This window comes from Anas platyrhynchos, chromosome 6, assembly GCF_047663525.1.
Source record: "Anas platyrhynchos isolate ZD024472 breed Pekin duck chromosome 6, IASCAAS_PekinDuck_T2T, whole genome shotgun sequence".
Classification (NCBI taxonomy): Eukaryota; Metazoa; Chordata; class Aves; order Anseriformes; family Anatidae; genus Anas; species Anas platyrhynchos.
Genome location: NC_092592.1, coordinates 36,017,353 through 36,030,192, shown reverse-complemented (window position 1 = coordinate 36,030,192; position 12,840 = coordinate 36,017,353). Strand labels below are relative to the sequence as shown.

Here is a 12,840-nt window from a genome sequence, read left to right as displayed (position 1 = left end):
GACATAAATCTTATGATATTCAACACAAGGAAGTGTTGACACTAGACAATTTTCAGAGGTGCCTTCAATCTAATGATTTTGTGAATTCAGCTATCAGATGGTACAAACCAGGCTGGGAAGTCATTATTCATTCACATCAATTATTCAGACACATCAATTTCAAGCTGCATATGTGGCATCCAAGATAATCATGGGTTTGATCTTCAACTGAGTACTGATACGAAGCACAAAAAAAAAAAAAAAAGTTCAGGCTCCAAGGAGTTTAAAATACCTTCTTACCAAGAACACACTTTTTTGTTCAGCACAAAGGAATCAAAATCAGTTTCACACAACTTCCCCAAATCTATGAGAGCAATCTCTTAGCAGCTTAACTGCTTCTGACCAAATAAGAAACACATTCAAAAATAGTAACTTACTAAAGTCAAACTCTGAGAGCTGCAATCTGCTTGCAAATGTTTTTGAGCAGAATAAGAGCCTAAAGAGAGTTATTTCATGAGTAATTAATCTCTTCCTCTAAGAAAGCAAACAGGGTCAAGTGTTTGGCATTTCATTCACACAAGATTTTTGGTGTTTCCAAATAAAATGTGTTGTTTTACTAATATTTACCCATAGTTGCTTGTAGAAAGACTTCATTACTACGATTATGTCAGCATACTCTAATACATGTTTAGATGTGACTGTCTAGGAATTTTTATTTTAACATAATTTTAATATAGACAGCCTATATTACTGGACAACATACGAAGCAAGTTTGTATTGCTGAGTTGTCACTTATTTTCTAAGAAAGCTTTGGGTGATAAACCATTCTGAAATCACGTACACAGCAAGCATATCAAAATATAACACTATGGATTTTGCTACTATTGAAAATCTGGATTAACACCAGACTGGTGTATTACTTGTTGAGCTGAGCCATGAAATAGGTCTCTGGACACACCCAGGACATGGCTCTGGATGTTCTTGTAGCAGTTTACCACTCTCATAAAAATATATTCTTATGTCTACCCAATAAACAGTCAACAAATGTGAAAGAGAAGTCAGATTATGACAGCAACTCCACACTGAGATGACTGTGCTATGCTCCCCTCAGCCTTCTCCGCTATCACAGATCACAACATTCATAACCAGATGCACTAACATAAGACTGACGTGTGGCTGGATGCAGAACAGGGGTATTTCTGACTGTCAGCCCAGTGGTGTCTACATTAACTCTGCTTGCTCACTTACTTCTCTGGAAAGTAATATATGAAAATAAGCAACCATTTAAGGTCGGATCTAATCAGGAAGTTGACCCAGTTTTTGGAAACAGGTCAAGACTCATGCATTTAACTATATTAACATAAACAAAAGCATATGATACTTCTGCAGCGTTTTCTGCTTGTTGGTGGTGGCCTATCTTCATTTATACAGATCAATTCTGTGAAATCCATGTCAAAGACTCAGTTAAAATGCCATGTGTCAGGTCTTTCTCTGATTCAGAACTCTGTATCAAAAACTCAGTATCACCAATTTAGGAACATGATCTGGATTCACAATTTTAAACCAAAATCTTTGCAGCTGAAAGCCTAGGGAAAACAATTGTAGTCAGCAAATGGAACAAACAGTGGAACAAGAAATGGATTTCTATGCATTTGTGCTTTTAAAACATGCTGTCTTTGATAGCTATTTTTCTTATCTCTTTCATTAACCCTCAATTTACACTTCTCAGATCCCTAAGGTGCCTACTGTTTTCCTTCATCGTGCACACAAAGTATGTTTAACTCTTTCTCCACCTCCAGAAATCTATTTGCAGAAAATACATGTTTTTTAATCAATTATGAGTCATTATAAAAATAGTCTAAAAACATCCAGTAAATTAGATAAGCATACATTCTTACACTGTATTCTGATTTGGTCCAAGAGCTCTACTAGTTCATTGAAAACCTTTAGCTTTTTCTTAAGGCTCATCATGGGATCTTATATAACATTTTTTACAGCACTAGTTAAACTATTTGTAAGTGACCACATGCTTTTGCTAAAATAAATCAGCAAATGTAGAACTCCATGGGATACTCAGGCCAGCCTTTCAAAGATTTCAAACCTAAGGAATGTAAATTTGCTTTGGTTCATTTGCTCCACTTCTGAAGTTGCTAGATTTTAAATGCATCCTAAAATTCAATTCCTTGCTTTGTATTTATAGAGAGCCTCACAGGATTTTCAGCAGACTAGAGCGTATATTGTGATAGCATCTGTGTTACACAGTACCTATTTGTCTTAAAAAAAAAATTGTTCTTCATAGCATATTCCACAAGTTTCTATGCTATCTGATAAGAACCCTGCATTTAAGCTTACTTTTACATTGGCAACTTGCCGCGTATGCAACATGCGCTGATGATCACTCTACTTCACTGCCAAGAAACTATCAAGCAACTACAAAGAAACCTATAAAGAGGCTTTAAAAATAATATCAAAGATACTCTGGCAGTCCCTAAAGCATCATCTTGATGCTTGTATTAACTGGCAACCAGCTCTCTTTGCAGCAGTTCCCACACGTAGTATATTTATAAGAACTAAGGGAGCCTGTAACTTAGTTCCCATTCCAGCACAACTTGCATCCCTCCCTCATCATCACCATCCTATTTAGCACTACCATATAATTCTTTCAGAAGTTATCAGTTGGTTTTCCAATGTTTGTGATACCTGCGGAGTTTCACAGTGCAGTAGCCCAAAAAGCATTTCCTGGACTTCTCATTAGAGTACTTGGTGAGAAACACAAGTACAGAAATGAAAGTTACCACAACAACAAAAACAAAGCAAACAAACAAACAAAAAAAACACACATACCATACAGCAAATTACTGAAGTGCATGATAAACTGCAATATTCAGCTGCAGCTTAATAGGGGAAAATCATACTGACGTGATGAATTCAGAGCAATTTGAAATGAGGCACCAAGCTCAGAAGAGAAATATCCAATTAGATGGCTCAAGATTAAATCAGAGAGAGGTATTTATCCTACAGTGAACTCGCAAATCATGTAACAATCAACCTAATTTCAAGTTATAGAAAAATATTACCATGTAAGATGTTTAAATAACAACAGTTTGTTGTTGTTTTCTGTGTCTTTTTTTATTTATGTGTCATCAATCATCTACACATAGCAACAAACTATGTACTATAAATACAAAAATGCTTTTCCTTCTCAGTGTCTCTGAATCTATGTGTAGATCTGAAAGACAAAGTGTGCTTCCAGACTGAATTCCATAAGATTTCAGGGTACCTGGCTTCCTGGTCAAATTCTCTACATCCGTGACTCCCAGAAGGTAAAGGCTTAATATCCTATACATTGGAAGAATGGGCATGATGATCACTTCATATATTTTAAAACATTTCCTATGCTTAGGAAAATAACTGGCTATTGAATGGTTTGTGACAGAAATCTGGACTTGTCAGCATCTCTTAAAGTTGAAGCATATGACACTAATATAGAGAGAACAGCTACATCTGGCGTTGTCACGGTGCGTGCTTCTCCCAGAACTCTAGGAGTTCCCAGGGCATTCTTTTCCCTCCTTCTTCGGTAACAAATGTAAGTTGCCATTGCGAACCCTATGTACTTTTGAGAAAAGTGAACTCTTGTATGGAAAACATGCTCAGGATTTCTGTCATCTTAAATAAACTCGTATTTGACATATTGTCTTCTGCTCACAAGAAGCAGAATCAGACAGTCTTCCTGATGTAGGGAAGACTGACACTTTGTAGACTGAAGACATTTGCTGAAGAAACAGAGATATTTTCCTGATAACAGCAATGACATAAGACTAAAACCAGGATTAGAAAACTGTCTCCTACAGGATCTCATGGTAACAATAAAAATCATGAAATAGACTGATTTAGGATTTACTTAACACAACTGGTCATGGGAGTTAGATATGAAGAAATAATACATACAAAACCAGATTAGAGAAATTATTCTCAAAAATTATTAGCTTTCTGTTCCATTTTTTTTTTCTCTTCACCAAAATAAACTCAGACCTCTCTGTCCATGTAAGTACCAATCAAATATTCAGTTTGAAGAATATCAGAAGAATGAGGCATTGTGAAATCTTCCTGGAACCAGTAAATACAACTCAAAGTAATGAAGTACTGATATTGAAAAGAAACTTTCTGTTTTTATTCCATGTTTAATCAATGAATGTCTGGTCTACCTGGAATTGCTCTGCCACATCTAAGCCTGGTATTATAAGGCTTTATTTCCTATGCATTTTTTCTGCACTCTCTCACACATAGAACAATAATTAAACTTCACAAGAGGCTTCTACGTGGTGGTAACTTTTCAACAACAAATACTAAGAGTTAGATATTGATTTTGAAACAAATAGCACTTCAGGACTCTAGGTTCATATTTTGGGGGTGAAAGATATCATCAGCCTGAGACGGACATCAAAATGATGTCACGATATCAGTTAAGAAATCTAGTACAAAAAGATTTCTATCCATCCCATGAGCACGCTGTATGCCTACAAACTCTGTTCTTTCCTGCTACCAGTTACACATGTGGCTTATCTAATTAACAGTCCTGTATTCCTTTACATTATTTTTCCTCTTATAAATTGATTTTCATGTATTATGTTCAATTACATTTTCTTTACCCATACATTGCATTTTTCACCAGTTGGTATGCTGGGTGATAATTATACTTATTATTAATTCAAGGCAATAAAAGGTTTATATTGATTTCAGCATATTTTTTTCTCTTTGTTTCAAGAACTATAATTTCTTTACATTCATCCATTTTGCTGTTGGTGTTTTTGTTTTGTTTTTATCTGTTTCCTTATGGTGCTATTTGAATCTTCAAGGAGAGAAAAACGGTGAAGAGTCTTGCATCAGTCCACCAGCAGCTGCATTATGTCCTTTCCAGCACTGCAAGAGTGACCTGAGGCAGTGATACTTTTTCTTGCTCCTGCTGCACATCAGAAGGTTGAAGTGAGGAAACGCTATGCTAAAGCTTATACAGTGCAGGGCAGCTCTCATCACGCAACACCGAACACAAGAAATACTGTCTTCAGAAGCTCATCACAGGGATGGCAGACTACCTCCACTCATTACTACTGCAATCACATTAGGATGGTGTAACTGGCCTTCAGATGCTCAGGAACTCCCACTGTTCTCAGGGCCATGTTTCAGATAGTCTTGCTTATTATTTGGACAACAGGCTGGCAAAGTATATCCAGAATAAACTCTGAAGAGTTACTTACATGCTTATTCCCACTTACACTGGGAGGTTAGGATACCACGAGGTACCTCCAAGGCAGGATACCTGAAGGCCCTGTGCAAGGCAACTGTAGACATAACACATGGGAAGGATACAGTCAGGAGGAAGAAATTCTATGCGTATGATCTTCATCAACATTATTATTTCAGTGAAGTCTGGTTTTACAGAAGCTGCACAGTATCTTCAGAGGTAGCAGCTTCAAACAGCCAATGAATTATAGAGCTGTGGAAATATTAAGTATGGAAAATACACACATATTTTGGATGCATTTTGGTTGGAATAGCCACGTATAAACCTGAGACTCAGGAACACCTCTGAGCTACTGGACCCAGGCAGGATTTTTTTCTCCTTACCCCTAAACATCATTTCCGTCAAACAAACATAGCGTCAGTTCAAGTGGAAAAGAGGTAAAATATATTCCAAACAATCCAGAAGGCCTAGGGACTTCTTTAATCCAGTAAAACATGCACTCAGTAAATTTCAGCAGAGTCCTTGAATGCTGGGGTCATGCTTGTGTAGATTCTAAGCTAAAGTTGCAGTTGTAAGAAGTTATCAAGAGAAGGATTTGCCTAACTTCAGTAGTCTTTCCAGAAAAGGACAGCAAAGGACAGAGTTAGCAGACAGCAGCCTTGAATGAGGCAAGCCAACTCAAGGTACATTTTCTGCAGCTACCACAGGTAGAGTTCTTCTTCAGAGAAGGCAGTAACAAGAACACTGTCTTCATGTTGGTCAACCCCTGTTTTCCTACTTGATACAAAATGCCTTGAATTTTTCAGGCAGCTGTATAGTTCACATATGGCCCTTTCACTTTACCAAACAGTTTCTGTTCCACATATTTTCTTATTTGTATTACACACTACTTGGCACAGGGAGATGGAGATGCGAATTTAATCTCCCCCCAAAAATCATCTGTGCTCTAATCAGTAGAATGAACTCTCCTTCAGGGCAGAACTTCACTCTCAGTGGAAGACAGGTAGTTCACCACAATTTTATTGAGTACACAAGGTCAGGTCAGGCCATCTGGGAGTGCCAGCACTGTCACTGTTGTTAAAAAAGCCTGTTGTACTACAGGAAGGTGGTACATTCACAACACAACAGACTTTCTTGTTAAACGCCTCATTTTGCATGGATGAGGTTTTAGATCCTGCTATAACAAAGCTTTTGATTGACATCCTGTCCAAGGAGTGCTGTAAGAAAAACGGGTTTGAAGATGAAAATGGCTCTCGACTGAAGCCTCTAATCTCTCTTTACAAGCTGCTTGGAAGCTTTCACTCATTATGCGTTTTCTTCATGCGTTCAAGTGAAGTGGAAAATACAGTTACAAGTAGCCCACTGTAGTTTATTAATTCCAAGAGAGGTGCTGGAGTTTGTGTCATCCACCCCACTTAAATTTCTGCAGCCATAAAACCAGAAAACAAACAAACAAAAACAGTAACAAAAATAAACCATTTTTGCTGTTGCTTCACAAATTCCACACCAAACAGAGACGACAAATCTGAAGAACAGAACTTTTTCATTTTATCTAGTAGCAATCTCATGCCATAGGAAGAGAGACAGTAGCAAAGAAAAAAAAATCTTGGACTGAGTTTATGGAAGAAAAGCTTACAATTAAAAGTATATTAAGAAGACAAAAAGGACAGATTTTTAAAACTGAGACAATAAAATAATTTTTCACAGGGAGTTGGAAGCGAAGGAGGTATAGTTTACACATTACACAAAAGACTGAAAATGTAGAACTACAGCATAATTTCTAAGCATAAATTATTATATCCTTAACGTCCTCATTGCTTCATACATCCAGAAAGGAATTAATGCCATGTTTCCCATAATAATGTTTTCTACTCTTCATTCTAGTAGAGGATGAAGTAACAGCAAGAAAATAAATTATCACAAGCATAAATTATTCTTAATAACTATTTTTTTCAGTGTTATTTTATCTAAATAATTCTACTACACAGAAGAAGAATAGGGTGGCATTGTAACAATATAAACTTATGATTGTTTAATTCTCTATAGTAAGACTAAAATATGTGTGGATTTTAAGACTTCAAAACACATGGTCTTGTCAGGGACTTCAATATTATAACATCAGGCTTCAAACAGTTAAGTACTTCAAGCAACTGCAGAATTTCCTCACTCAAGCATACACTTACCAACAGATAAAAACCACCATATACATAATCTCTTCATTCTCATCACGTGGTAATAAAAGGCTTTGTACTAGGGAATATAGTACATGCTAATATTGTATTAGTCAGTGAAGGAGAAAGCTATTCTCATAATTTTGATCTAAACCCACTGCTCCCATTGAATTTTGTGTGAGCTGCAGTAACATAACTCAGTGCTTATAAAACCAATGGCAGTTAAAAATAACACCTCAGTACGCATTCTATGAGCTGCTTTACTGGCACAGAGACAATGCACTTTGCTGTGTGACAAGCGGTCTTGGTAAGAGAACTGGGATGTGGGCCAGAGTTAACCAGAGCACGCTACATACACAGTGTTTGCAGTCTTAGCAAAAACAAAAGCACATCAGGTGTCCTCCCCAACTTACACTTTGCAGCCCCAGAGAGTAAACTATTGCATTTCAGTAAAGTGAGCAACTCTAACACTTGATGTTTATTATGGGCTAACCTGTAAATTCTCAGTACATCAGTGTACTTGTACTTACTTTAAGCCTTTGTTGTTATTCAGAAAAGAAATACTTAGCCAAGTGGATTGCAACTAAGTGTGACAACCAGCATCTGAAGACTGTCTAAAAATAGCAATAAATGCCATTTGTTCTAAATGGCATAGGATATCATCTGTTAGTGTCCCTCTAATGTGAATCAGAGCTCATAAAAAAAGAAAAAATGACACAGCTCAGTTGGTTTACTGTTTAGGGCTACAAAGGTTATAAGATAACAACAAACATTTACTACACCTTTATCTATTCTGGGACTTGAACAAGGAACAGAGAAGAAGAGCAGCCCAGAATTTCATGCACCTCATTACCCAACTCATTTCCAATGCATAACTCTATACAATTAGAAAACGGGAAGTTATTACTTTGAAAGAAGATCAAGAGAACAAATTCCAGAGGTATGACTTACTTGTACTCAATTGGCACTTCTTGGAAGCAGAACAGCACAAGACAACAAACATATATCAGCCAAAAAAAAAAAAAAAAGAAAACCACTGACAATAATCAAGTTATTTTACACATCACATAAGTTTTATTGGACTTCCTGACATAAAACACTCTAGTAGTAAGCTCCTCAAGACAGAGAAAGGAAACTTTGTAAACATCTGAGTTAATATAACTAATTAAATCAGGCATATGAGTTTTAAAAATTACCTAAACTTATGCTAGGATACAGCACTAGCTAGGAGCAGCTGATCAAACAAACCATCAGACCTAGGGTAGCGACCAGCCCACAGCCAAATGGAGAAACAAAGGACTGCAACAGCCATGCCCCAAACTCTTCTCTCATTGCTTGCTACTTCAGTATTGTCATGTTGACAGAGAATTCAGGACTTTCTACTCACTCTCTTCTGCTTATTTGTGCTGGGAACAGAGCTACCACCATTTAGTAGCCCAGTGGCAGTAGACAGATGAACACAGATACAAAGCCCTCAGGATAAACACCCACACAAACAAACATCTCATCCACTGTTGTCTGTAGCGAAAGGTATCATCAAGGGAGTAAGAAAATAGGGAATGAAAAAATCATTATAATACTGGCATATTATTATAGCTTCTAGAGGTATAGGGACTTCCTGAATCCATCTTTGTACACAATTCATTATGACAAATAGCACCACAATAATGCACCATGATCTCTGTCTGTTCCTTCCTTTCACATCCAATCATACAACCTCCTATGAAGAAAAGCGCTTTAGTAATGTTGGTTTTTTTGTTTGTTTGTTTGTTTGTTTTTTGGTTTGCGTTTTTTTTTTTTTGCAATTTTTAAGATAAAAGTAGTTGAATTGTCTTTGTGACTTGAACTTTGGTTCCACAGATCTAGTACTTGAAAGATATTAACTACACCTCTTCAAAACTACGTTGGTCCCACATGCCCTGCCACATTTCATATTTCAGTGGAATATAACAAAATAAATATTTACTATATAAACAATAGTTGCACAAAGAGGTTTGCATTAGGAACCAGGTAGCCCTTCAGAATCACGCTGTTTTCTTTAACCCTGAATAGTACTTCACAGTACTGACAGTTCTGCTGTGGCTCTCAGCAGAGTCACGTGGTTCTTGAGATAAGGAAGGGTCACAGGCTCACAACTGTATTTCCAGAAGTAAATTTCTGGCAGGGTTGACTGAAGACAGAAATGACCCTGCAGCAAAAATCAGGTTCACCATCTAACATAAAAAGAGTAATTCCAAAACATACCCATAGCTTTTTTTTTTTTTTTTCCCCAAAAGTAGTACTGCATGTGAACAAACTTACAGGAAGAGTGGATACTTGGAAAGCTTTTCCTGCCTTCAGACACCAGATCTGGATCACCTGTGCAGTGCATTTCAGAGTTCATTACTCCATCTGGAAAGCAGCGGTAAAAGAAATCGGGACGCGGTCTACAAAAAACACCATGGACATTAAAAATATAAAATGCTGTAGTAACAAATAAACCTCAAAGTGATTATTACATTTACTGCCTATTATATACAGAGTACATTTATTTCTTTCTGCTTTAACACAAGAGCAGAATTGCTTCATTTTCCTGGCATAATCAAATCAAAACAATATTTTATTTATATTTTCTTTTTCTCAGGCAGGATCTGTAAGGGAGGCTTCCAGTGCATTCAAGTGGGAGTTGTAGCCTGTCTCTTCTCACAGTGTGTTTCATCCCAAAGAGGACACAGAAGCTCTGTTCCAAAAATGAATATGCAAGGCTACTTCTACCTAGAGCAATTCATCTTGCACAGTACTTCCAGCAACAGAACAAAGTAGGAGCAACCCCACAAAGTCACACAAGTCTTGCTGACACATCCAATTGAGAACAGGATGATGGCTTAGGCTATGGGATTGGTACCAAAACAACCACAAAATTATATTGCCAACCTTGATGCTCTAACTGCACTAACAAACCTCTGAGCTTTTGACCCCGCTCTAGCTAAAGAATAGCGTGTAGGTTTGGCTGGTTTCATACTGATCCTGAGCTAATAAACCCTGAAGAGAAACAAGGCAAACGACCACGTTCTGAGACAAGCTGACAGAGCAGCTAGCTGGCTTGGAGTGCAGGCAAAATGAGCTCATGTCTGCCTGAAGAAGACGATGCAGACGTTCTTAATTACATTTCAGAAGCACTCTTAAAACAAATGTGCCAACTACCATTGTTATCAGAGCAACAGTACTGTAGCAGAGAGTCCATCACAAGCAAGCACAAAAACTGCTTCCTCGATGCTACAAAACAGGTGAAGCTGAACAACAAATGCAGAATTGGACTCAATTAAATGGTGTACAAATTCAAGTCAATTACATACTTTTCTTTATATATATAAAAAAAAATCACCTGAAAAAGAGCCAAAAATACCTAAAAATTGTTTTCCAGAGAGTTTTGTTTTCTAATATTTTTCTGGTCCCTTCATTCCAATTTATGCTTCTCTAAAAATTGTCCTACCTAGGAATCCACTTATTGCTTAGCTCCAAGGTTTGCTCTGCCAGGGATCTTGATGTTACCTGGAAATACCATATTCAGTAATATGCTTCACACAAAATGCAAGCAGTAGGTTATATTAAAAATCAATTGATTTCTATTTTATCAGACTAATGGCATTGGTGTCTAAACTCCCACATACTGTGACTCTTCTGTGTAGCCAATGTAATGAACTGATTTCAGTTCACACCTTTCCTTTCAAACTCCTCATTTCTCTGGATCCACCAACCAGACCAACAAAAAATAAAACACAAGGGTACACGTTCCTAACACAGCTGGATGTCACATAATGAAATTATGCAACAACTGCACCAGGGAAAGGCCGGTTTTACAGGGACCCCTGCTAATTCAATATTCTTTGGAGCAGTGGTTATCGTTTTATTAAGATGTATTGTATTTGCCACCTCTGTCTTCATTTCTTTAAAAGTTATAGCCATCATTTATAACATGACAAGACTTACCTTCCCACTATTAATTTAATAGTATTTGTGCAGACTCCATTCAGAGCTAGAGCCAAAGAAACAGCTACAAAACAGAATGAACAACAACATAAATACAAAGATATATATTATAACATCACAGCATTTGATTTACAGACTGAAACCTTTATTGGTCTGAAAACTGAATGAGCTTTGTAAGCCACTGTTATTAACCTATTTTTGTATTAACCAGAATGAGGATAGACCTCCAAAAATCACACAATGTTCTTTGTTATGCTTTTACTCTTCAGAAATCTTATTTCCTTAATTCAAGGCTGAATCTCCTATCATGTCATTTGCAGAGGCATAAATCATCAAATAACAATAATTAGAGAATCAAGTTCTGTGTTTAGAAGGTTTGTAATTTACTTAATGAAAATTGTACACTCTGGGTCAAGAATTCCTGTATAGGCCTATGTTTATACACATTTTATGTGTGTGTGTGTGTGTGTGTGTGTGTGACTCAATTAAGTAATCTACACTAAAGCTAATATATGACTTTTAACTAAAATTAGAACTGGATGGTGTTGGTTTTTTGTTTGTTTGTTTGTTTGTTTTGGGGGTGGGGGTTGTTTTTGTTTTTTTTTTTAAATTTATTTCAACAGGATGTGGATGTTTTGACTGAAAATCTTGACATTTTCCTCCTATGTTACCTTCCAGAATTAACCAACTTTCCTAATAAAACGTGAGTAACAAAGAAGAACTGTCGTGCTAGGTATGATTGTATTGATCTTCTTTATTTGTACTTACATATCAAGACTTTGCAAACAACCTCATCTAGAGCCTGTGGAAATCTCTACCTAGCTTTCAGTGGCACTTGGATCCAGTGTTCACTCTCTTTAGTATAAAGCTGACCCGATGCTACAGTCCATACTGTAGCTCCCTGTTACAACACACAAGTAACTAACTGATTTCAGGCAAATCTCTGATTTCCAGCAGAACAGTTACAGTAATAGAACTTTTGATTGTGACAGCTGCATGAGCTATTTTCTCTTTGGACTGCTGCCCCAGATGCTGCACTTCAGCAGCACTCATCCTGTCTCCATAAAATCTTTGCCTGAGGATATTATAGATCATAAAGATATGTGTTATAGTATCTATTTATCTTTAAGTTAAAAAAAAAAAAAGGAGGTCCTCAATCAAAAATAACATTTTTCTCAGACGTTAACAATAGCTGCCAGTAACAATAAAGGAACAAGTAAATTTTAGAGACAGTGATATTGTTCAAAACAGTCTTCCACATTTTATACCTCTGCTCACAATGACCACTCATGCCCACACTTTTTCCTCTCAACTGTATTTTCTCAGTTACTTATATTGATCACGTCTTAACTGAAATGAAAAGTTTCCTAAAAATCAAATGCAGATCACCAGCACTGTCATGGCATTACATTCTCCTTTTCAAAAAAAAGGATTGGATACGTAGAGATATCTGCTTTCCAAGACATGAAGTAAAGTTTA

At 36.8% G+C, this 12,840-nt stretch overlaps 1 protein-coding gene across 2 annotated transcripts in view; it reads right to left on the bottom strand.

The window, feature by feature from the left end:
* PLPP4 (phospholipid phosphatase 4) overlaps positions 1-12,840 on the bottom strand; it is a 61,535-nt gene that overhangs the window by 20,703 nt on the left and 27,992 nt on the right. For both annotated transcript variants that reach the window (XM_027460447.3, XM_027460448.3), the window contains exons 4-5: positions 11,362-11,425; positions 9,694-9,818 (exon numbers count right to left, since the gene is read on the bottom strand). In XM_027460447.3, coding sequence (XP_027316248.1) covers positions 9,694-9,818; positions 11,362-11,425 — 189 coding nt within the window. The remainder of the gene's footprint in view (positions 1-9,693; positions 9,819-11,361; positions 11,426-12,840) is intronic.